Source organism: Orycteropus afer, unplaced genomic scaffold, assembly GCF_000298275.1.
Source record: "Orycteropus afer afer isolate SDZICR_OR568_19922 unplaced genomic scaffold, OryAfe1.0 scaffold00014, whole genome shotgun sequence".
NCBI lineage: Eukaryota > Metazoa > Chordata > Mammalia > Tubulidentata > Orycteropodidae > Orycteropus > Orycteropus afer.
Genome location: NW_006921601.1, coordinates 19,498,928 through 19,525,478, shown reverse-complemented (window position 1 = coordinate 19,525,478; position 26,551 = coordinate 19,498,928). Strand labels below are relative to the sequence as shown.

The window sequence follows — 26,551 nt, the reverse complement described above, 5'->3', positions numbered from 1 at the left end:
GAGCTTTAGCGCGCTCCATTTCTGGTTTAATGTGATATAAATCGCAGATGCACTTTTATTGAACGGTTAAAGCAGCGACATGGAGATCATCAACACAAAACGCCCTGAACAAAACCATCGAGAGAAATAAAGCTGGTTAATAAGATTTTTGAGAAAGCTTTGTGTTAAAAAGCAAAAAGGAAAACCAGCTGAAGGTGACAGTTCATGGTTAATAGGATCAGGGCAGCCTGGCGGGGCTGCACACTTCTCTTTGGGGAGGTTCAGCCACACTAAAGAAATGAATGGGACATTTAACACATCTGTTATCTCGCCAAGTAGTGAAACGGGAAATCGCGACTCAGAGCTACCCCAGCCCCAATCCAGAGGAAGGCGAAGAGACTGTCCCTTGGAAGATTCCTCTGAAGGCCCAAATTAAGGAGAGGCCTTCCACGTGTGGACCAACATTCTCGGAAACTTGCGTTATTTGCTTGGCTTTTACGCTTGTATGTTGCAGTTAATTAAGGAGTGCAGAACCTTAGCCAAGTTAGGCGCTCCGCAAAGGGCAGGACTTTTATGGACTCCTGACCTTCACTGCCAAGGCATGAAATGTCCCAGTTGTGGATTTGAACGCAGTTTGCCAAAGGCTCCATGAAGTTGGAAAAGGGCCAGTGTAGCACTCACAGCGTTGGAGTCGCCTCCCTGAGGCAGCCCGGGATGGGGGTAAGGTCCCTGCGAGGGGAATCCTCTTGCCTAAGTGCCGCTCATCTCCCAGGATTGCTGCAGAGCCTTACTTGTAGACTCCTAGAGAAACGTCGCTGGGAACTGTTTGCAACTTGCTGAGAGTTTGCAGGAGACTGCCTTTTATTCTTTGGGTCACAATCAAAGCTCTGAAACTCAGCAAGTCTCTCAAGATAAAATAACCCAAAATCCAGACCTCCCCCGACCCTTACCCACAAACACACATCCAACAGCCCCAAAGCAGCCATTTCCAAATCTCCCTGGGCAGTTAAAATGGCACCCCTCCCCCATTCTCATTGCTTTAACCCGCTGCTCACATCTGCTTCACGTCTCAGCTAGGGTGAATAGGGCTAGAGACCGAAGAGGGAGTATATTTTCATGTTCACTGACTTGAAATTTTCCATTGTCTCCCCGAAAAAAGGGGGAGGGCTATTTTACTGATAGCCTGGAGATGAATTTCTATGAATATTTATTGATTTATTTTCCAGGCTCAGCAGGGGAGCTGCAAATAAATTTAGTACGTTCTTTAAATAATTCCTTTTCTATGAGGCAAGATGTCATCTGAAACTTCTAAATAGGCATTTAATTAGCCCGGGTGTTGCTTCGGAACAAAATCCCCCGGCGAGAGCTTTGGGGCCGCACTGTATTGCAAAGAGGCGGTCGATATGCAGAATTGATGCGCGCAAGCCTTTGTTGCCAGCCCATTGTGCGGGCCATGCTTATGAAGACTAATCCAATCATAAATTGCACCCCTGCGCCAATCAGAGCTCCCAGCGCCCCCCGGCGAATGAAGCTCGAGTGGAGAACTTTGTTGAACTTCATTGTCAGAGCTGTCACTTTTCAAAGCGCTTTAGCGGGCGGGCCACTATAAAACCATCATCTCGAAGGGAAGACCAGGGAGGATTCTCAGACGCCCAAGTGAAATCGTACTTGGAGACGTTTGCCAAGCCCCAGAGAGAGGGCACCGCGGGGGCGGGAGGGGCGGGAAGCGAGGCATTTACCCTCCAGCTACTGGAAGAAGGCTTATTCCGCCTGCCCTGCGCCTACCATGATGTTCCCCGGCCTCCTCGCGCCCCCCGCGGGGTACCCCAGCCTCCTGCGCCCTACGCCCACCTTGACGCTGCCCCAATCTTTGCAGTCGGCATTTTCCGGCCACTCCAGCTTCCTGGTGGAGGATTTGATCCGTATCAGCCGACCCCCCGCCTACATGCCCCGCAGCGTACCCACGGCGAGCATGTCGCCGTCCAGGCAAGGGGCCCCCGCGACCCTCACCGACACGGGGGCCTCGGACCTGGGATCCCCTGGCCGGGGCAGTCGGCAGGGCGGCTCCCCTCAGACGGCGGTCTCCCCAGCCAGTGAGCCTACGTTTCTTAAGTTTGGAGTGAACGCCATCCTCTCCTCGGCGCCCAGAACAGGTAAGGGAGGGCAGGACATTGAGGGTTGGTCCAGGTGTGGAGTATGTGCGGGGTCCCTCTGGCCTCAGTTTTCTGTATTGAGGGAGCACTCATGCACACATCCGCGTACACACGAATTCCGAAGTCCCTAGTAAGACAATGTGATACTTAAGTCCATCCTACTCCAAGGAAGAAAAGCCTCTAGGCTGCTCCACCCTCAGAATGAACTTGATAACACGCAGTCGGAAAGCGCGCACATTTCCCCGGCCCGGAAACAGCTAGCGCACGCCCCTGCATTGCTGTGTTTCTGTCTGCGGGCTTCCAGGAGCCAGTTTTTGTAAAACTCAAGACCGTGTATTTGTTGAATTAACTAACACTGTGGGTGTGAAATTCTTTTCTTTTCCGGCCCAATCCTACCCATCTCATTAATTGCTCAGTATAGCCTAGCAGGCGTCTGCGGAGAGGGGTGAGAGAAGGCGTTGTGAGGAAAGGGGAGGATTTCAGCAGATAAGCCAATGCTACGAAAAGATGTATTTTACTCTCAGTCCGCTGAGGAAGATAGCTATGAAACCAGCCGAAGGGGTAATCATTTCATGGGTTTAATCTGTTGTACAATAAACACACAAGCAAATTCCCTGTTTATCCTCCTCCCTCTGTCTCTCCCAGAAACGTCCCCTGCCTTGCTCCAGAATGTCCCTCCCAAGACCTTCGCCTTTCCCTACTTTGAAGGCTCCTTCCAGCCTTTCATCAGATCTTCTTATTTCCCAGGTAGGTCTCGTACCCTTCCTAGTGCGAGGCTGGGCGGCGCCCCAGCCCCGGCCCAACGCTCCCTGCCCCGAAGCCATATTTCTCCGTCCACCCCTCGGGGTTATGCTCTGGTTCAGAGGTTGCAAGGCGTACAACATTCACGAATCCGTCGCGCCAATTTGATGCCCTATTTAGCACAAGCAGTGACTGCTTGACACTTTGCACCAATTCCCTGCTCTACAAATTAGCAGGAATTGTCATGGTCCCAATTTGAGGCGGTTCCCTTCCCGGCGAGGAGCTGTTGGCATCCCTTCACGCCGCCGTTTTCCCACAGAGTCAGTGCACTTGGCCACGATTCCCCACAAAGGTTTCAGCACCATGACCAATTGGTCAGCTCCTCCGGGCAGCCACACACAGACCGACCCTCGCCCCTCCACGCCGCCGAGAGACACCTACCAGCCGGGGCTAATTTCTCTTTAAGATTCATTCAGGACTTCGGGCTTTTCACAAGACCACATGGGGCTCTCTTGTGTGGGGTGCTTGGGGTCGCCCAGTGGGAGGGGTACTAGATCCTCCCCCACCTCAACCTTCTATTTCCAACCTGATTAGCCGACGTCTTCTCATGCCCGCCCCTCCCCCACGAGTCTTAGTTTAAGTTATGTTGTTGTTGTTGTTATATGCCGTCGAGTCGGCCCCGACTCATAGCGACCCCTCTTTGGGTTTCCGAGGCAGTATCACTACGGAAGTAGATTGCCCAATCTTCCTTCTGAGGAGTGGCTGGTGGGTTTGAACCGTCAGCCTTCTGGTTAGCAGTCAAGTGCCTTAGGCACTAAGCTACCAGAGCTTGGAAAGTAAGCAGCAGTTGAACAGGAAGCTTCGATTGGGTCTCCGTCTAAAGAAGAAACACCTGAAACACCGTCCACACGGTTTCCATTCTGGAATCACGTGGTGATTCAAACGGCTCAAAAACTCTGCAACTGGTCAAAACTCAGGAGACAGAAGAGCCGCTATAAAGAGAAGCCAGAATGGGCATGGACGGTGGGGGATGGGTAAGACCAGGCCAGCACTCCCAAATATCAGCAAAAGAAACAAGCAATTGATTTTAAAAGGGGGAGAGAGCTCCCCCCAACCATTCATGCTGCTGCTGATAATGGAATTTGCTCCCTTTCTCCCTCATCTCAATGCTCTAACAAAAACAACCCGAGCTTTATAAATAGCTTTTCATGTCCATTTAATGAAACGATCGGAGGAGGAGAAGCCTCTGCCATCAGTATTCTCCCAATGGTCTTGGCCTGCAGTTGTGTTTAGTTTGAAAGTGTAAATCTCTTTTGTCCCAGTAATATATGGCTTTCGCTGCTTGTCCTCAGTCTTTTTCTGTTAGTTCATTACTACACAATTACCATTCACGCTTCATTAGAGTCTCTGTCTCTCTCTCTCTTTTTTTCCCTCCCTTAAAGCGAAACTCTCCCCCTTTTTATCATGCCAATACCCATTGGGAAGCAGTCAATGTGCTAATTAGCTGCCACTTTTCATGTATTCGGGTCGAATTCTTTACGTTTTTTGCTGGAGAGGGCGGAAAGATGACTATAAAAAAGATGAATACTGATGGGTTAAAAAAAAAAATCCAAAGAGGATTTTCCCTTATCAAATCAGTAAAAGAATTATTTTTCATCTAAAGTATGTAAAAGCCACCGAGGTAATAAAAATTTAGGGGAGAAGCCCAGCGGCATCAGCTGGATTTTTTTATTTTTATTTTTGTAATTCATTTCTTCTATGGCTATCTTAGCTGTTGTGTGCAGGTTTGTTTCCCTGAGACCTCTTTGAATGGATAAACGAAACGGGCTATTGTGGGGGCCGTTTTTCGTGGTTTTATCTAATCCGAGTACGGTTGAAAGGCAAAGTTATTTGGGCGGAAACTCCTTTCACTCTCCCAGGTTTGTAGGTTTGGGGCCTATTCTCCAGCGGGAGAAAAAGGAGAGCTTTAAAGGGATGAAGGGTCCGAGAGAGAAAGCCAAGGAGGCTGCGCTGGAGGGGCGGGCGCACCCCGGCGGGGGGTGGGGGGGTAGAGGACAGCGCCCCGCCATCGCAGCCTCCCCTTGCCCCGCAGCGTCCTCCAGCGTCGTGCCCATGCCTGGCACCTTCTCCTGGCCGCTGGCCGCCCGTGGCAAACCCCGCCGGGGCATGCTACGCCGCGCGGTGTTCTCCGACGTGCAGCGCAAGGCTCTGGAGAAGATGTTCCAGAAACAGAAGTACATCAGCAAGCCCGACCGCAAGAAGCTGGCGGCCAAATTGGGCCTGAAGGACTCGCAGGTGAGGGCAGTCTCGTCACAACACCTGGTCCCCTACGCTTCCCCTGACAACTGGGAGGTTCTTTGAAACCGCTTGGGTCCGGCTGTACAGGTGGGGAAACGGAGGCTCAGAGAGGTAGTAAGTGAACGAGCCAGCTTCCCCAAGGCGCCTCAGGACCGGACCCCTAGCTCACCTGAGTATCCTCCTACCCGCACCCCGAACGTCACGTGCAGGACGAGCTGGGGTGGGGGGTTGGCGGCGCTGCGACCCCGCTGAGCTCACTGCAGAGGGTGGGGCGCCGGCCCGGAAGCTAAGGCGGAGCAGCCCCTCCCCGGGCGCCGCGCGCTGCCCCCCGCCCGAGGCCTGGGCTCACCTCTGCTGCTCCGCCCCCAGGTGAAAATCTGGTTCCAAAACCGACGCATGAAATGGCGGAACTCCAAGGAGCGCGAGCTGCTGTCCAGCGGGGGCTGCCGCGAGCAGACCCTGCCCACCAAGCTCAATCCGCACCCGGACCTCAGCGACGTGGGCCAGAAGGGCCCCGCGGAGGACGAGGAGGAAGACGAGGGCCCGGGCAGCCCCGCCCACCGCCTGGCCTGTCGCGCGTCCCCCGACCCTCGGCACCTGCGCGACACGCGGCTCGAAGGGCCTCTGCCCGCGTCGCCGGCGCACTCGAGCAGCCCGGGCAAACCTTCGGACTTCTCCGACTCCGAGGAGGACGAGGAGGGCGAAGAGGAGGAGGAAATCACGGTTTCCTAAAAGCTCCTCCCCAGGCCGGGTACTGTTTTTAAACGCTTTGAAATTGAAGAGGCGGGATCCAGTCTGCGTATTCACCTTGTCCCTGCTGCCGCTTTCCACTGTAGAACCATCACAGCGTCCAGGGCGCTCCTGCCCCTTCCACTGCCCCCAAAGAAACGCTTTCTCCCCCCCCCCCCACACACACACCACCTGCCAACGGCCCTCCCCACAGAAACTTAATTTAGATCTTGGTCCAGGCCTTAACTTTCCCATATAGACTCCTTTCTATCTTGTTTGCTGCAAACTACTTTAAATACAGTGGGAGGTCTCCATTCCCTAGAGCCTGGGATCTGGGGCCTAAGAATTTCACATGATTAAGGGCTTAATTAGGAACGGGAGCCCCTGGATGGTGCAAATGGTTAAGTGCCCAACTACTTAACACCTGAAGAGACCCAGAGGCGCCTCAGAAGAAAGGCCTGGGGCTTTGCTTCAAAAGGTCACAGCCTTGAAAACCCTGTGGAGCAGTTGTACTCTGCAACATAAGAGGTGGCCAAATCAACTCCAGGGCAGCCAGCTTGGGGTGTCCGAGTTTATGAACCAGGCCCTGCAACTCTTTAGCAGCTATAGCCCTAAAGGTAGGGACCATTTTTACAGAGCGTGGAACTGAGTTAGGAGTCAAAACACCAACCTGTGACTCCAGGGCCCCTGACTTCCTAGGTCCCTTCACCTCCCTATCTTAGGTAAGGTTTCCAACATGGTCTGCATACCCTACTCCAGGCTGCCTACCCCCAGGCTTCCCATAGCAGTTCCCTTAGAAAGTTCAAAATTTTGAACAAGAAAAAATATCTGTGCCTTCTGGTCTAAGGCGCAAAATAATAAATATTGAGTCTTTTGTCATAATCTAAAATCTCTTGTGGAAGAAAAGTGAGTTCTCTAAATGAGGAGAAGAGTCCGCTTCTACTTTTGTTTGTGTATTTTTAATGCTTTTCCTTTATAATTTCTGCATCCATAGCATATGCACCAAGCACTCTACCTTGTGCCCTTTGAATATTTCCTGAGGGCTCTCTGGGCTGCAAAGCTTCTTAGCACTGGGCCTGATGTGGACAGAGAGAGACCCACAAGCCTCTTTGATTTTTTTTTTTTTAAATGAACTTTGCTGTCTTTGCACAGCTTTTATGAACTGTACACTATTTTGTACACATGTGTTGTATGGATATTTTATACCAAGGTTATTGTGAATGACTATAAAGAATTGACTAGATTTCTTTGTTTTTTTTTGCAATGGTTTTTAAACTTTAAAAAAGTAGCTGTTTAATTGCATAACTTATAAATAAATAAATACTTATTTTGTATTTTTACCCTGTACAGATTTTTTATATATGTATATATGTATGAAATAAATAAATGCCAAATAAAGTAGACTGTATGCAAAAGTCAGGTGATGTCATTAATTCACTGAGTGTTTGTGTTGAATGGAATAGAGCTAGTCTGAGGGTTGGACCTTATAGAAGGTAAACTGAGGTCCAAAAGAGGAAGGTACCTGTCCAAGCCCACCTAACTAGTTAATAGCTGGAACTAGGGCCTATCTCTGACTCCCAGTGTCTTTCCTGCTTTGCTGTACCATAAAATAGCTGTATTTGCTATGCACATGGAAAGTTTCTCCTGTAAAGTGATACCAAAAAGGTGAGTCTGCAGTCATTCTTCTCCCTGCTCTAAGGAACAAAATGATGGGTTAAAAGAAATTGATGAAAATCAAGTGTCTCGAGTCTGCAGCAGCTTTCTTTAAACTTCCTTGAAGACATGTTTTCTGGTCCTCAAGAAAGCCTCAAAATTGATGTTGACTCATTTTCTTTTGTGTGAGATTTGATTTTATCAAGAATGTTATCTACTGACAGGACATAACCCAGACACAGATTCTTCAGTCCCAAAATCAAACAAAAGTTCTCTAAAGAAGGAACAATTGATTTAGCCAGCAACCTACCCTGATTTTGCGCCTTTTGAGAGATTGGTCTTTTCAGCATCAGCCACACAGACCTTTGTTTCTTTCCTTACTTGAACCACATCCCAACTGTTGAGAAAAAAAAAAAAATTGTCAAGTTTAAATTCTGTCCTTTATATTTGAAATTTAAATATGTGCTATTACAAATTAACTCTTTTTCAAATCACACAAGCCTCCTCTACTGTAAGATTCTGATAACCTGGCTTATTCCTGAAGTTGATGTCACTGTTCATTATTGATTATACATGGAAAGTGAAAAAAAAAAGTTATTATTCAGATAATTCAAAGATTCACCTACATTTCCTCCTCAAAACATATGAAAATACTTAGCCCTTGTTCTACAGAGTCAGCATTCAACCCATTAATGCCTTCCTTTCCTGTTCTCACTGAGATAACTCTGCTTTGAGGGGCTCAGCAATGTCAAATTTGCCTAATAGTTCCTCAGCTATTGAACACTCTTAGATGCTTTAGTGTCTTATTCATTTCTAGTCTGTAAAGTTGTAATGTTTAGTTTTTAGAATGTCTCATGTCAATGTTAAAAATTTTCAATTTCCTTTTTTTAAATTCTGGTCTCAAAATGGTGCTACAATTCAATTGCAACTATAATACTGTATTTAAAAAATGATCTGTAAGAAAATCAGGCAAATTATTGACATCAATAAAGCTGAGGGAAAGATAGCTTTTGACATATTTTCTTTCTTATTTAGTTTCATCCAGTTTTTTTGAAGAGTGTATTCCTCCCTCCCATGAACTGAAGAACTCTGATATGTCGCTTTCATCTTGTTCTATAGCTGTAGAAGTAGAAACGATAGCTGTGGATTGGGAAAACATGTCTTCTAATCACCCCATTTGAAGCCAATAATCCATCCTTAAATATAAGAAAAATATGAAAAAATTTTGTTTTAGAATAAAATATTCAATTCCAAAGGTAAAATTTTGAAATGTAGAACATTTTCAAAGTATTTAAAAATATTATTTCCAAAAGATAACAAAGTTACTGATTTCTTGTTTTGTTTCTGTGCATATGCAAGGAAAGCTTTGGGATTTCAAAATAATAATTTATTAGATAATTTGTTGTTGTGTGCCATCAAGTCGGACCCGACTCATAACGACCCCTCCTTGGGTTTCTGAGATGGTATCACTACTGAAGTAGATTGCCCAACCTTCCTTCTGAGGAGTGGCTGGTGGGTTTGAAACACCAGCCTTCTGGTCAGCAGTCAAGTGCCTTAAGCACTATGCTACCAGAGCTTCTCTAATAATGAGGTTAAAATCAACCCACTGCCACTGAGTCATTCAGGCTTATAGTAACCCTATAGGACAGAGTAGAACTGCCCTGTCAGGTTTCCAAAAGAGTTCTGGTGGCATAGTGGTTAAGGCATTTGGCTGCTAACCACAAAGTCAGTGGTTTAAACCTACCAGCCACTCCATGGAAGAAAGATAGGGTGATCTGCTTTCATAAAGATGTACAGCCTTGGTAATCCAATGGGGGTCGCTATGAGTCAGAATCAACTTGATGGCAGTGAGTTTGGTTGGTTTGGTTATAGGGTTTCTAAGGCTGTATGTCTTTACAGAAGCAGACTGCCACATTTTTTCCTACGGAATGGCTGGTAGGTTCCAAACACTGATCTTTTGGTAAGCAACAGAGTGCTTTAACCACTGCATCACAAGGGCTCCTTAATAATGAGGTTACAGTTATAACCAAAGTTATAACCAAAGAGAGCAAGTAAGAGCATAGTAGAAATACTGACAGCGAATGAAATTAGTCTCTAAAACTGCACAAAAATATGTCCCAAGCCTACTATTTTAGAAAATTCTAGAAAACACAAGAGTATATAACATACATTTCTATTTGCTGGCAGAAGGAGAGATCATCACATAGCATCTGGAAACCTCCACTAAACACTCATGAGGACATGAGAGTTAAAAAAAGACAAATAACAGTATAATTATGAAAATAATTTTGACCTTGTGACCACTGGAGGATCTTGGGGATCACCAGGTGTTCCCAGACCACACTTTGAGAACCACTTATTTAAACACTACTACTTAAATTAACACTATTTTCCTGAGGAGAATAGCGGGAGAAAGCCATCAGGCCTCATCCTACAACCCCACTTAAATACTTTGCTACAACCGTATTTATGCTTTGCACTTAATTTCACTGCCTTCTCTGTTGTCCATTCCTCTGTTCCCTAAAGTCATCTCTTCTCTACTCATGTCAGGTCCATCCTTCTCAGAGAAACCTTCCCATCAGCATTTAAGCAGGCTCAACTCTGTCACCCCCACCACCTGACAGAAAAAGGCTCTTTCCCTTTCCTGCTCACCTCTAACTACTACCCCTACCCCTCAGCCTCTCTGAGCTGTTTGAGACTCATCCTTGGACTCCTCATCTGCTGTATTTCCCTTAAAAACGGATGTTCCTCAAGGCTCTCTCCTTAGCCCTCTTTTCTTCTCATTCTATGAACTAAAGGGGTGGAGTCCTCCTCACCCCTCTGGTTTCAGTTAACATTTGTATGTTGTTGTTGTTGTTAGGTGTCATTGAGTCACCTCCAACTCACAACCACCCTATGTGCAACAGAATGAAACATTGCCCAGTCCTGCGCCATCCTGCCAAACCTGCTACACTTGAGCCCATCTTTGCAGCCACCGTGTCAATTCATCTTGTTGAGGTTCTTCTTTTTCACTGATCCTTGACTTTACCAAGCATGATATCCTTCTCTAGGGAATGGTCTCTTCTGACCTCAGTCTGGCACTCAAAGGTCTTTCTCCTTACCTCCAGATCAAAATAGTCAACAGTCTTTGGATAGATTCCTTTGGGTGTCCCAAAAACTTATTAAATTCCACACGCCCAAGACTAAATCCCATGCCTTCTAGTTGCAACACCCCAGGCAAACAAAACAAAAGAAAAATACTCTTCCCCTAACTCCATGAATGCCTTCATCTCTCTTCAAAATTTAAAGACCCGAGTGTCATTTCTGACCTTTCTCTGTCATCTACACCATATAACCAATCAACCTCTAAGGCTTATCCTATATTCTTAATAGACTTTCTGCTCTTCTTTCCATTCTCATAGCCACTATCTAAGACAAAAGCTGTCATCCTTTTTTTGGAGGAATGTACTATGTGCTAGGTGCACTTTATAAACTTTATCTTCTTCAATCAACACTAAAACTACCTTTAACCCCATTTTATAGCTGAAGAAACAGACTCAGACCTTCCTTGTTCTCCAAAACCCAAACCCTTCCCCAAGCTCTGAGAGCATCAAGGAAAGTTTTGTGGAGAAACTTTCCCAAAGTCTTGAAGGATTTTAAGATTTTTGGAGGGGGAATAAAAGGAGCCCTGATGACACACTGGTTAAGTACTTGGCTGCTAACCAAAAGGTTGGTCGTTCACACCCATCCAAAGGCTCCAAGGGAGAACAACCTATCAATCTTCTTCTATAAAGATTACAGGCAAGAAAACCCTATGAGGCAGTTCTACTCTGTCACTTGGAGACTTGAGGGCACCTAACAACAGCAACAGGGAGAGAAAACAGTATGATTGTTTCAAGAAAGAGCAGAGGGAGGAATGTTGCCGGAGTGTTTTGTGGACAGTGAGGTTGAAGGAGATGTTTTCACTCAGGGTCAATAAGTTAAAACAAGCAGCTGATAAGTAACATATTTCCAAAATGTGTCTTTCCCTTCAGTAAATAAAAAAAGAATACCAGTAATGTCCATTTACAGAGTCATAATGTGCCAAGCAAAATGCTGAAGATTTTCTTTACTCTGATCTAACCTTTGTTCTAGCCCTGCATAGAAGTATCAGCAGCTGCTTATGATGGAATTTGAAACTGAAGCTGAGTAACTTTCCCCATGTTACCCAGCAATAGAAGTAAGATTTGGGTCTATTCTCTCTCCACTAGGGGCAGAGGTATCTTGCACCCATAGCTATTTAGTCAGTTCCAAATCAGCGGCCCTGTAGTATAGGGTAGAACTGTCCCTTAGGGTTTCCAAGTCTGTAGTCTTTATAGACCACCACTATTCTGTCATTTCTGTAGTTCAGTGGTGGCTGGGGTGTTGCTGTGATGCTGGAGGCTATGCCAATAGGATTTCAAATCCCAGTAGGGTTACCCATGGTGGACAAGTTTCAGCAGAGCTTCTAGACTAAGACAGACTGGGAAGAAGGACCTGGTGATTTAGTTCTAAAAAAATTGGCCAGTGTAGAACTTATTAATAGCAGTGTAACACTGACTGTATATGTACAGTGCTGGAAGGGGAGCTCCTCAGGTTGGAAGGTACTCAAAATATGACTGAGGAAGAGCTGCCTCTTCAAAGTAGGGTTGATCTTAATGACATGGATGGAATTAAGGTCCTTTATTATTTCAGTTAACCTAATACAGTCCTCTGGGAGCTCTGGTAGCATAGTGGCTAAGGCACTTGACTGCTAACCAGAAGGCTGGCGGTTCAAACCCATCAGCCACTCCTCGGAAGGAAGATGGGGCAATCTACTTCCATAGTGATACTGCCTCGGAAACCCAAGGAGGGGTCTCTATGAGTCGGGGCCAACTCGACGGCACATAACAACAACAACAACTGTCAAAAGTCAATAAGAGGTTTACACACAGAAAGAAACGTTCTTTTAAGGTGATGAAAGGTGGGAGGGAAGGGAGAGTAAATCATTAGCTGTTGTTGTTGTTATGTGCGGTCGAGTCGGCCCCGACTCATAGCGACCCCTCCTTGGGTTTCCAAGGCAGTATCGCTACGGAAGTAGGATTGCCCAACCTTTCTTCTGAGGAAAATCATTAGTAGGTAGACACATATTAACTTCAGTGAACAGAAAGTAATATACAATAAGGGGGAGGTCAGTACAAAATGATCAAGGTGAGAAAGATGCTGGGAAGATCACAAGAGTTAAAGGCAACAAAAGTAAACACTACTACATACCCAATCCTGCAATGACAATAATACATGAATGGGTTCATAAGCAAACACACTAGCTGAAAAGGGTGGGTAGATGAATGAAACTATACCCATAAGTATATATAGGTCTGACAGAGGATATTTCTACATATGCATTTAGATATGGTTGGTAGTGTAGTACCTAAGGCACTTGACTGCTAACCAGAAGGCTGGTGGTTCAAACCCACAAGCCACTCCTCAGAAGGAAGATGGGGCAATCTACTTCCATAGTGATACCGCCTCGGAAATCCAAGGAGGGGTCGCTGTGAGTTGGATATGACTCCACGGCACACAACAACAACAACAACAAATATATATCAGGGAGCTCTAGTGGTGTAGTAGGGGAGCTCTGGTAGCATAGTGGATAAGACACTTGCCTGCTAACCAGAGGGCTGGCGGTTCAAACCCACCAGCCACTCCTTGGAAGGAAGGTTGGGCAATCCTACTTCCGTAGTGATACTGTCTCGGAAACCCAAGGAGGGGTCACTATGAGTCAGGTTTGACTCGACGGCACATAACAACAACAACAGTGGTGTAGTGCCTAAGGCATCTGACTGCTAACCAGAAGGTTGGTGGTTCAAACCCACCAGGCAAAAATATTAATGAATATACTAGAGCATACAGAGGGCAAAGTTATGGAAACTTCTTAGCCACAAACAAACACCTTGAGGGAATGAGTTGCTGGGCCTGGGACCTCAGGACGATCACCTCAGGGGACACCAAAGACAATTGATATAACACAGGCCACAAAGACAATGCTCTGCATCTTTGATGAGTACTGACTGTGGTCTTAAAAGCTTGTGAGCAGACATCTAAGGTGCAACTATGGGTCTCTCCCCATCTGGAGCAAAGAAGAGTGAAGAAAATTAAAGATGCAAGGAAGTAATTGGTCCAAGTGACAAATGGACCACATGAATCCCAGCCTCCATGATCCTGAGACCAGAAGAACTACCCAGCTACCACGGGTGACTTCTCTGAAAGAGATCACAATAGGAAGTCCTGGATAGAGTGGGAGAAAAATGTAGAATAAAACTTAAATGAATAAAAAAAAAAGACCAGGCTTACTGGTCTGACAGAGACTGGTGGAAACCCTAAGACTGTAGCCCTTAGTCATCCTTTTAGCCTGGAACTGGACTCACCACACTTTCAGCTAAATAATAGGCCTATTGAGGTGAACAATAAGACCAGAGAGGTACGTACTCCTTAGAACAATCAACCCCACCAAACCAAAACGACAAAATTACCCAGGGATAAAGCTCAGAAGGCAGGAAAGGATAGGAAAGAAGGACAAATGGAAGCACAGGGAGGAGGTGAGAACAATGCTGTTACATTGTAAAGACTGCAATCAATGTCACAAAACAAAATGTGTATGAATTGTTGAATGGAAAAGCAATTTGATCTGTAAACTTTCACCCAAATCACAATCAAATGTTAAAAACAAATAAAAATAAAAAAGGTGCTTATTTTCAAAAATTAGTTCAGTTAAAGAGAGAGGTTAGATAAATTCTGGACCCAACACAATGGATGAAACCACCTCTGTCCATAAAAATAATATTTATCAGCGAAAAACACACTTGATATAGTATCTGGTCCTAAATCATTTCTCTCAAAGAATATGTAAATCTTTCCACAAAATACTGTGTAAATCATGATTTGCTAAACTCTAGATATTTGTGTATTCATAAATAAATGAACGTGTTCTTCTTTTTGCTGTTAGGTGCCATCGAGTCAGTGCCACTCATAGCAACTCTATGTAAAATAGAACACAAAATTGCCCAGTCTTATGGCATCCTCACAATTTCTGCTCTGCTTGAGCCCACTGTTGCAGCCACTGTGTCTGTCCATCTTGTTAAGGGTTTTCCTCTTTTTTTTTGCTGACCCTCTACTTTACCAAGCAAGGTATCCTCCAGGGACTGGTCCCTCCTGACAACACCACCAAGGTATGAGAGATGAAGTCTCGCCATCCTTGCTTCTAAGGAGCATCCCAGTTGCATTTCTTCCAAGACCAATTTGTTCATTCTTATGGCAGTCTGTTTTGGTTACTTCATGCTGTTGTAACAGAAATATATCACAAATGGATGGCTTTGACAAACAGGAGTTTATTCTTTACAGTTTTGAAGGCTAGAAGTCTGAGTGCAAAGTGCTAGGCTCTAGGGGCTGGGTGAAAGCCGCTCAACCTTGGGTTTCAGCTCTGCCTTTTGCTTCTGACCCACTGAAGCTGGAGGCTCTCTTTGCTCAGGCAGCTGTTTGCTGCTGAGGCTGACAAACCCAAGGTCGACATGTAAAAAGTCACAGTTCCAATATTACCAAACCACATGGGAGGCCACTGATTCAAGTTCATTAAGTCTCCCAAGATTGGCAGACAACATGGGAGGCTGCTGAACAACGACTCGACTACATGCAGGATTCAAGCATCCCAAAAGCTCCAGACCATTCCCAAAGCTTCTCCTTATATACTGGAAGCAGACCACATCCCTAAAGCAGCTGCTCATGGCAGCTTCCACCATGGAGTTGATTGCCAGTCTCATCATGGGAAATAACTACATCCAGCTTCCCAGCCACTCAAAACCAGGCCTAGCCAAGTGGACACATAACCTTAACTACCACACAGTCCATGGTATACTCAGTGTTCTTCACCCACACCATAATTCAAAGGCATCAATTCTTCTTCAGTCTTCCTTATTCATTGTCCAGCTTTCATATGAATATGAGGTAATTGAAAATACCATGGCTTGGGTCAGGTGCACTTTAGTGAAAGTTACATTTTTGTTCTTTAATGTTCTAAAGAGGTCTTTTACAGCAGGTACAGTACAGTACAGTGACTGCTGTTGAGTGGATTCGACTCATAGAGACCCCTTCTTGGGTTTCTCTATGGAAATAGATTGCCCAATATTCCTTCCGACGAGTAGCTGATAGGTTTGAACTGCCAGCCTTCTGGTTTGCAGTCAAATGACTTTGGCACTATGCCACCAGAGATCCCTTGAAGTAGATATGCCCAGTGAAATACATCATCTTATTTCTTCTTTTTTTTTTTTCCTACATAACCTCATTCTTTTATTTATTGTGGTAAAATAATAATTAAAAAAGACTACAACCATTTTCACATATACAACTCAAAATTAATATGTTCAAAATATTATGTAACCTTCACAAATTTTGTTCCATCTCCCTTGAAAGGAATTGAGTACTCCATAAGTAATAACTCCCCCATCTCCCCTCTCCCCTTCCCAGTAACAACTAATAAACATTGGTCTCCTTGCATTTGCCTAATCTAGTTATTTCATATAAGAGGGATAATAATTATTTTATTCAGCATAAGTTTGTCAAGAGTCATCCATATCATAGCATATATTAGGCTGCCATTCCCCTTTATGGCTAAATCATTATCATTGGGATTGGGGATGACAAGGAGTTATGTGCATATGGAACTGGAATTTTCCTTGTTTCTCATGGGGTTTGGGATCCAGGTTGAAATTGTCCTTATGGTCAGGACACTCACTCAGAGGCTGACCACAGCAGCTGGGGCATGGTGTCTTCCAGAAAAACATAGGATATAGGTATGGAGATGACCATGGAGAGCTTATGGTCCAGGGCCCACATCCAGGTACCTGGGGATGCTCTACACAGGTCACATGTGGGGTGATCCGCACCTGCTTCTCAAGGGGACCATGGATGGACCAAGCCTGGAACTGGTCCTCAGGAGGTATAAGGTTGGCTGAGTCTGCAAAAGGAGGACCTGAAGGGACTTCATCCTTGTGTTTACAACCCAGGATCCTGTGTAGGGCATCTCCATAAGCACACAGCAAAGGTTTACTCCTTGGTCTCTGGTTGGCCTCATGAATAGTCCAATATAAATTCTGCAGACTTATCAGCATGTCCAGACATTGTCGCCAGCTCTTCCGTATGCCCCTGAGCTTGAGTTTCTTGGAAATTGCTTTTGAAAACACTTCATTCCTGTTTCTCATTTCCATGTGTAAATCACATTCAAGGAATTCCCATTCTTGTAGGAAATTCAGAATTTCCTGGTTAGTCCAAGGTTTAATCAACTGGTCTGAGTGATTCCCTGGTTCCTGCATTAGTTTTTTCTCCCTTACTTCCTTCGGATTTCTAGCAATTTTCCTCTGAGTTGTCACTTTCTCCATATTTATTCCTGAGTTTTCTCCTCTGATTCCTTTTTATGTGGCCATCGAGTCTAATTCAGGGAGAGCGGAGAGCTGACACTTAGTCTGAGCTGCCGGAATTCAAGTGGGTAAGGAAGGCCCAAGTACAGAGACATGTCTTCTCCTCTCTGCTGCCTGAGGTCTCTATCACTTTATTTCTTGACTGCTGCTTTCATGGGCATTGATTGTGGATTCAAGTAAAATGAATCCTTGACAACTTCCATCTTTTCTTCATTTATCTTGATGTTGCCTATTGGTCCAGTTGTGAGGATTTTTATGTTGAGGTATAATCCATACTGAAGATTATAGTCATTGATCTTCATAAAAAAATGGTTGTAACAGTACATTGATAGGAAACTACCAGAAATTCAAGCTAGATTCAGAAGAGGACGTGAACGAGGGATATCATTGCTGATATCAGATGGATCTTGGCTGAAAGCAGAGAATACCAGAAAGATATTTACCTGTGCTTTATTGACTGTACAAAGGCATTCAACTGTGTGAAGCATAATAAACTATGGATAACATTGGGAAGAATGGGAACTTCAGAACACTTAAGTGTGCTTATGAGAAACCTGTACATAGACAAAGAAGCAGTCCTTTGAACAGAACATGGGGAAAATGCATGGTTTAAAATTAGGAAAGGTGTGCATCAGGGTTGTATCCTTTCATTATACTTATTCAATCTGTCCACTGGGCAAATAATCCAAGATCTAGACTGTATGTAAAGAAGAACACAGTATCAGAGTTGTAGGAACACTCGTTTACAACATGTAATATGCAGATGACATAACCTTGCTTGCTGAAAGTGAAGAGGACTTGAAGCACTTATTGATGAAGATAAAAATGAATATGTAGATGTAAGAAAGAAAAAATCAGAAAAGAAACTAAAGACCAAAACAGTCAAAATAGATTCTTAAACTTGCCCTTGAATGTAAAGGAGCTAAAGCAAATGGAAGAAATGATGAAGTGAAAGAGTTGAACAGAAGATTTTGAAGGGCGGTTCGAGAAGACAAAGTATTATCATGAATATGTAAAAAAAAAAGAAAACTCAGTGAAAACAAGGAAGACTCTCAACCAATGAAATGGATTAATACATTGGCTGTCACATGGGCTCAAATACAGTAATGATTGTGATGATGATGCAGAACTGGACAGTGTTTTGTTCTGTTGTACAAAGGGTCACTATGAGTCATAACCGACTGGATGGCACCTAACAACAACAGTCTTTATGGGAGCAGACTGACACATCTTTCTTCCATGGAGTAGTTGGTGAGTTCAAACCACCAATCTTTTGGTTAGCAGCCAAGTGCTTACCCACTTCTCCACCAGTGCTCCCTAGAAGTACCCTAGAACTTAAAGCTCTACCCCATGCCTATCCCTCCTCCAAATCCAGCCTCAACAAGGGGCCATTGGGAAGCTGCTTTCTCTCCTTCCTCTAAGAATTGGCATTAGCTGGGGTTACACAACGTGAATATGGGAAGAGAGAGTGCTAATTGATTATAAAGATGTTTTTCCTGGCAAAGGCATACGTAAGTCTGCAGATTCATACTTTCTAAAGACAAAAACATAATCTTCATTTTATGTTGATGGCATTACTTTAAAAATTTTTTTAAATTACTTTTTGATGTTGATATAAAACAAGTCACATCTAAATACAATGTGATATCCTACATGGAATCCTGGAACAGGAAAAGGACATTAAGTTAAAAAAATCTGAATAAAGTATGTTTCTTAACTAGTAATAATATATCAATCTTGGTTCTTAAATTGTAACAAACATAGCATAGTAATGTGAGATGTTAATGTTAGGGAAAGTAGGTGGTGAGTATATGAGGATTTTTTTATACTATCTCAAAGGAGCTCTGGTGGCATAGTGCCTAAGGCATTTGACTGTTAATGAGAAGGATGGTGGTTCAAACCCACCAGCCACTCCATGGAAAAAGTAAAGATTTACTGACTTGGAAATTCAAAGGGGGTCACTATGAATCAGAATCAACTCAATGGCAGCGAGTTTGGTGGGGTTTTTTTAAATAATATCTCTATTTATTTTTGTAAATCTAAAATTATTCCAAAACAAAATGTTTATTCAAAGAAAACTATATCTGTTTGCACAGATGTTGCTCAAGGCAAAACACAACCAATTTTTTATATTTAAACATTGCAAAAGACTATTATAATAAGATGCTTTTTTAAAGAAACAGTAAACTTCCAATTCATTCTTTGATAATCCAAAGCAACAAAAGTGTACCCCCTGCTCTGCCCAAGCTCGGTAGGGTTGATGATTCTATTATTTAGCCCACTCATCCATTACCTCCAGTCTCCTACAATCAGGGTAATACCCCCTGGAATTCCTTTTGGCACAAACATCTTGTTTTAAGGCCATGTTTAGACTGTGATTAAAAGAGGATTATTTACACCACATAGGCATCCCAACTTGAAAGGACAGGCCATCCTCTATACTTTACTAAACTTTTCTATAAATACCACACCCCAGCAATCACTAACAAGCTAAACAAAACAGATCAAGGGGCAAAAGAGATGAATTTTGATCGTTCTGAGCAAAAAGTTTCCATTTCAACTAGCAGCTGCTACTAAACTCTTCATTCTCCAGTCAAAAGGACTCATTTATTGGGATCAACGTGAAAATAGTCCTAAGGTTTTTGTTCAAAGGACATTCCCATTTGAAAACTACAGTTATGGGGGCAAGTGAACGGTAATAAACAGCTTTTATTATTGACAAGGCCTTGGATAGCCTAGTTTACAGAGTTCCATTTTACTCACATACATTTAAGGACACAGGTTCTCACACAACTAGATGAGCTAAGTTCTTATACTTTACAAGTTTTTCTTACCTAAGCAGTAACTTTAAAAACAAACAAACATATTGTTGTGCTATAGGTGAAAGTTTACATAGCAAATTAGTTTTCTTTTCAATATTTCATATACAAATTGTTCCGGGATATTGTTTGCAATCCATGCAATGTGTCAGCGCTCTCCCTGTTTCCACCCTGGTCTCCCCATTTCCATTCTCCAGTTCCCCTGCCCATTCCTAGCTTCTTATCTTTGTTTTTGGGCAGATATTGCCCTTTTGATCTCTTGTGATTGCTTGCCTCAATAACAACTTTAACTCCTCACATTTGTTCAGAATTCTTAAATTTTACTTTGTATCATATCATTTGATCTTTACAACAACCCTGCATAATTACTTACTGCCATTGAGTTGGATTAGACTCAGAGACTCCTCCACTACGGAAGTAGATTGCCCGACCTTCCTTCTGAGGAGTGGCTGGTGGGTTGAACCGCCAACCTTCTAGTTAACAGTCAAATGCCTTAGGCAGTATGCCAGCAGAGCTCCTCATGATCTATATAAGCTTAGAAAGGCTGATCAACTTCCTAAATGTGGCACAGCTGGTAAGCAACAAAGATGGTACTTGAACCATATTTTCTGAACTCTAAGTCAGGGCTCTTTCATTTAACAATTATTTATCCTGTGCCTCATCTTAGTTATCTGGTGCTTCTATTACAGAAATACCACAAATAGGTGACTTTAACAGACAGAAACTTATTTTCTCATAGGTTAGGGAGCTGTTGTTGTTATGTGTCGTCGAGTCGGACCCGACTCATAACAACCCCTCCTTGGGTTTCCGAGGCAGTATCACCACGGAAGTAGATTGCCCAACCTTCCTTCCGAGGAATGGCTGGTGGGTTTGAACTGCCAGCCTCCTGGTTAGCATCAAGTGCCTTAGGCACTATGCTACCAGAGTTCCCGGTTAAGAGGTAAGAAGTCTGAATGCAGGGTGCCAACTATAGGGGACAGCTTTCTTTCTCTGTTGCCTCTGGGGGGAAGGTTCTTGTCTCTTCTGTCTGTTTCCTGGCTCCTTGGAGATCTCCATGTGGCTTGCCATCAATCTTTGCCCATCTATGCTTCTCTGAATTGATTTTTTAGATCTCTTTTACATCTCAAAAGAGATTAAGTCAAAAAACATCCTACACTAATCCTGTGTTATTATCATAACATAGATAACCCACTCTCAAATGGGATTATTATCACAGGAATAGAGGTTAGGATTTACAACAATTTTTGGGGGACACAATTCAATCTATAACATGCCTTTCCTGTGTCTAGATCTCTCTAATATCCTGAGGATAGAGTGATAACCAAAATACACAGGGTTCTTGCTCTCAAGGAGCTTACAGTCTAGTGGGAGAGGAAGATATAACCAAGCAAATGAACAAATACATACATAATTACAAATGGTGATAAGGACTATAAGGAGAATGAATAGGGTGCAAAGATAGATAAGAAATGGTTAGCTGTAGAAGGACTCTTTTACCAGATTTCTGAAAGAGCCAGTGGGATATGTATCGTGGAAAGGGTGTTCAAGGCTGCTTATTACAGAGTCTGCAAAGGGTATTGGGAGGGGTGGTTGTGTTGATGTTTGGAAGGAACTAAGAAATGAGTGTGGATAAAGAGAGTAATAGTCTAACTCAGGAAAGAGTCAGAGAAATGGGCAGAGTGAATCACTTGAAGCTTTCTTGGCCTGTTAAGGGGCTTAAATTTTATTCTAAGTGAAACAGGAGATTACAAAAGAGTTTTTAGTAAGGATTGGCATGATTTGATTTGTGCTTTAAAAAAATTCATCCCTAACACTATGTGAAAAATGTATGGAAGAGTGAACTAAAATTGTATCTGTAGGCAAGAGTGGAAACAGAATGATTGGTTGACATCAGTTAAAAATTATGGTGCTTTTGGACTAAGGGAATGACAGTGAAAGTGAAGAGAGGCTGAGGGAATAAAAGTAGAATCAATAGCCTGGAGAGATGAATTGAATGTGGAAGGTGAAGGAGATGGAGGAATGTATTGTTTGGTTAAAAAAAAAAAAAAAAAAAAAAGCCACAACAAGCTAGTTACACTGGTGAAGTAATTTGGAAAAGCAAAGTGAGAATGGCTGAACAACTTGAAGAATGTAGTCAATATCACTGAATTGTATGTGTAGAATTGTTAAAATGGTGCATCTTTGATGTATGTATTTTTGTCTCCCCAAAAAATATTTAATTAATTAAACTTAAAAAAAAACCAATCCCAGAACAATGAATGGATTTGTTTATAACAAGGAAAAAGACGTATCTGTTAATAAAAGTTCCAAAATATATGTGGCCTGAGTTAGTTTGATCAATTTTGACAGTGAGAAAAAAACCCAATGACCACAGTTTATAAAAGTATGAGTATTCCTCTCCTGTGTGAACATATGGAATTGGGAAGGAGGCTCCAATATCATCAGACTCAGACCATCTCTACCTGTGGCTCTGCCTTCCTCAATATGCAGCTTTTACTTTATGGTCCCAAGTGGCTGCTCTGGCTCCAGCCATCTAATAGTGTCCTAGCTTGCAGAATGAAAGAAGGAGAAGGAAAAGGGTATGTTCCTTTCCTCTGCAAGGATGGCCTCAAAGTTATATACACCAAACCCACTTCTTGCCTATGAGCCAGAAATCACTCTTGGGACTACACAGAGCTGCAAGGGAGGGAAAAGCAATCTTACTGCTGGGTGGCTGAACTACATAAGGTGAAAGGGAAAATGAATACTGGGGGACAACTGCCATTCTATGCTCCATACCCTCAACAGTCTGCTGTTACCTCTATGGGGAAGCAGGTGGTTGTCAGCGATGAAAAGATATCTCATGTTTTCTCCTTCAGTTATGCCTTACTTCAATTCTTTCCTCTGGGAATGTGTTCATGTATTATGTGTGTAGAAAGAAAGAAAGAGGAGTATGAGGAACAAGAGGAGGAGGAGAGCTCCACCAGGGCTGGGAACAGAAGGCACCAGCAAAGCAGACAGAAAGGGGGCAGCCACAGAGATAGGAGGAAAACCATAGACGCAAAGAGGAAAGAAGTAAAGGGATGCCAAGTCTCCTGAATATTTCTTGAAAATCAATAAAGAAGAGAATATGAACTATTTAACAAAACAGAAGTCATTGGGGGTCCTGACAAGATCAGTTTTGCTGGATAGATGGGGCTGCATGTCAGATGGAAGTGAATTGAAGTGTAAATACCCCAGCAATAGAACCAAATGTATATGAAAACTTGAAATCTGGTAGAAAAGGCATGTTAGATCAATGGAGAGAAAATGAGCACTCCATTCTTGGGACAATAAACTTATATATGTGTGTGTGTGTGTGTGTGTTGGTGTTGTTGTTGTTGTTATTGTTATGTGCCCTCGAGTCAGACCCGACTCATAGCAACCCCTCCTTGGGTTTCCAAGACAGCATCACTATGGAAGTAGATTGCCCCACCTTCCTTCCGAGGAGTGGCTGGTGGGTTTGAACCGCCAGCCTTCTTTTGGTTAGCAGTCAAATGCCTTAGGCACTATGCCACCAGAGCTCCTAAAATTAGGAGCTCTGGTGGCATAGTGCCTAAGGCACTTGACTCCTTCAAGTTTTTAATTACCTTCAGCCACTCCTCGGAAGGAAGATGGGATAATCTACTTCCTTAGTGATACTGCCTTGGAAACCCAAGGAGGCATCACTATGAGCCAGCTCTGACTTGACGGCAGTGAGTTTGGTTTGGTTTTTTATATATGTTGCTCTTGAATGGAGAGTAGTTAAAGCAAATGGAAGCAATGACAAGATAAAAGAGCTAGAAAGAGGATTTCAAAGAGCAGCTCAAGAAGACAAGGTCAATTATAATGAAATGTGCAAAGACCTGGAGTTACAAAACCAAAAGGGAAGAAAGCCTCAGCATTTCTCAAATTGAAAGAACTGAAAAAAAATTTCAAGTCTTGAGTTGCAATATTGAAAGATTCTATGGGCAAAATACTGAATGATGCAGGAAACATCAAAAGAAGATGGAAGGAATACCAAAGTCACTTCACCAAAAGAATTGGTCAATGTTCATCCTTCTCAGGAGTTAGTGTATAATCAAGAACCAAAGACGCTGAAGGAAGAAGTTGAAGCTGCACTGAAGGAATTGGTGAAAAACAAGGCTCCAAGAATTGACAGAATACCTCCTGAGATGTTTCAACAAATGGATGCTGCACTGGAGGCATTCACTTGATTATGCCAAGAGATTTGGAAGATAGCTACCTGGCCAGCTGACTGGAAGAGATCCATATTTGTACCCATTCCAAAGACAGGTGGTCCAACAGAATGTGGAAGTTATCAAACAATATCATTAATATCCCCCGCAAGTAAAATCTTGCTGAAGATAATTAAAAAATGGTTATAGCAGTATATTGACAGGGAACTGTCAGAAATGCAAGCTGGATTCAGAAAAGGACATGGCACAAGGGATATCATTGCTGATGTCAGATGGATCTTGGCTGAGAGCGAAGAATACTAGAAAGATGTTTACTTGTGTTTTATTGACTATGCAATAAAAAGACTGGGCAGTTTTGTTGGATCATAACAAGTTATGGATAACATTGAGAAGAATGAGAATTCCAGAACACATAATTATGCTCACAAAGAACCTGTGCATGGATGAGGAGGCTGTCATTTGAGTAGAACAAAGGGATACTGCATGGTTTAAAAACAGGAAGGGAGAGCATCAGGGTTGTATCCTTTCACCACCATACTTATTTAATCTGTATGCTGAGCAAATAATCTGAAAAGCTGGACTATATGAAGGATGTGGATGGAGGAAGACTCATTAACAATTTGCAATATGCAGATGACACAACCTTGCTTGCTGACAGTGAAGATGATTTGAAGCATTTACTGATGAAGATTCAAGGTTATAGTCTGCAATATGGATTATACCTCAACATAAAGAAAATGAAAATCCTCACAAGTGGACCGATAAACGACATCATGATAAATGGAGAAAAGATTGAAGTTGTCAAAGATTTCATTTCACTTGGTTCTACAATCAACACCAATGGAAGCAGCAGTCGAGAAATCAGATGATGTATTGCACTGGGCAAATCTGCTGCAAAAGACCTCTTTAAAGTGCTGAAGAGCAAAGATGTCTCTTTGAAGACTAAGATGTACCTAACCGAAGCCATGGTATTTTCAATCACCTCATATACATATGAAAGCTGGACAATGAATAAGGAAGACCAAAGAACAGTTGATGCTTTTGAGTTGTGGTGTTGGTGAAGAATACTGAAAGTATTATGGACTGCCAAAAGAATTAACAAATCTGTCCTGAAAGAAGTACAGCTGGAATGCTCATTGGAAGTGAGAACGGCCAGACTTCGTCTGACCTCCTTTGATCATGTTGTCAGAAGGGACCATTCCCTAAAGAAGGAGATCATGCTTGGTAAAGTGGAGGGCTGATGAAAGAGGGAAGGCCCTCAATGAGATGGATTGACACATTGACTGCAACGATGGATTCAAGTATAGCAAGCATTGTGAGGCTGACATAGGACTGGGCAGTTTTGTTCTGTTGTACACAGGGTCACTATGACTCAGAGCTGACTCGATGGCACCTAACAAGAACAACAACAACAACATGAGTCAGAATCAGCTCAATAGCTCCCAATAATAACAAATGGAGCATGTTTGTGGGCTGATGGAAAATAAATTTGTAGAGAAGAAGAAACAATATCACTCAGATATCTGGGAGACTCTCATGAGCACTGATTAGGTACGCAGATGTCGGGGTGGGGAGTGAAAAACAAGACTTAAGTCTTCTCCATCTCATGTTGGGCTATTAGTCTGTGTGATATGACAAGGCAGTTATATGGGCAGGTCAGGAAACAGGCAGGACAGAACTTCAATAGCATGCACAAATATAGGATTTCCCAGAGTTGATTCCTAGGGTCAACAATATCATCAAGACCCAAGCTCTTGTCATCCTTCTACTCAACGTTCATCAGCAGTTGGTTTTCAAGCTTGTTTCTTTATGGTGGCAAGATGCCTGCTGTGGCTTGAAGCATCCTCTCTTCATGTGACAGCATCCAAACCAGGGAACAAGAGGAACAATGGCAAAGGGATTCCATCTCACATGAATCTCTTTTACCTTGGAGGGAAATGCTTCCCAGAATCCTGTGGCTGACACCTCCTTACATATCATTGGACACAACTGGATGCCTACCTTGTTGTTGTTAGGTGCCATCCAGTCGTCTTCGACACATAACGACCATATGCACAGTAGAACAAAACACTGCTCGGTCCCGTTCTAGCTCCGCGATCCCTGCTATACTTGAGCCCATCGCAGCAGCCACTATGTCAATCCATCTCATTGAGGGCCTTCCTCTCTTTCATCGACCCTCCATCTTACCAAGCATGACATCCTTCTTCAGGAAATGGTCCCTCCTGATAACAAGATCAAAGTAAGTGAGACGAAGTCTGGCCATTCTCGCTTCCAAGGAGCTTTCCAGCTATACTTCCTCCAGGACAAATTTGTTAGTTCTTTTAGCAGTCCATGGTACTTTTAACATTCTTTGCCAGCACCACAACTCAAAAGCATCAATTCTTCTTCAGTCTTCCTTATTCATTGTCCAGCTCTCACATGCATATGAGGCAATTGAAAATATCATGGCTTGTGTCAGGCACACCTTAGTCCTCAAGGAGACATTTTTGCTCCTCAGCACTTGAAAGAGGTACTTTGCAGCCAACTTGCCCAGTACT

At 43.4% G+C, this 26,551-nt stretch overlaps 1 protein-coding gene across 1 annotated transcript; it reads left to right on the top strand.

The window, feature by feature from the left end:
- The first annotated feature begins 1,765 nt into the window (after positions 1 to 1,765).
- DBX1 (developing brain homeobox 1) lies at positions 1,766 to 5,903 on the top strand. The gene is made up of 4 exons (XM_007955880.1): positions 1,766 to 2,132; positions 2,778 to 2,879; positions 4,966 to 5,168; positions 5,541 to 5,903. Exons 1-4 carry the CDS (start codon positions 1,766 to 1,768, stop codon positions 5,901 to 5,903), a joined length of 1,035 nt encoding a protein of 344 aa, XP_007954071.1.
- Positions 5,904 to 26,551: the final 20,648 nt, after the last annotated feature.

Coding starts and splice junctions, on each gene's coding strand:
- DBX1 (XM_007955880.1), top strand. CDS start 1,766: ATGATGTTCCCCGGCCTCCTCGCGCCCCCCGCGGGGTACCCCAGCCTC. Junction 2,133..2,777: donor CTCCTCGGCGCCCAGAACAG/GTAAGGGAGGGC, acceptor TGTCTCTCCCAG/AAACGTCCCCTGCCTTGCTC. Junction 5,169..5,540: donor TGGGCCTGAAGGACTCGCAG/GTGAGGGCAGTC, acceptor CTCCGCCCCCAG/GTGAAAATCTGGTTCCAAAA.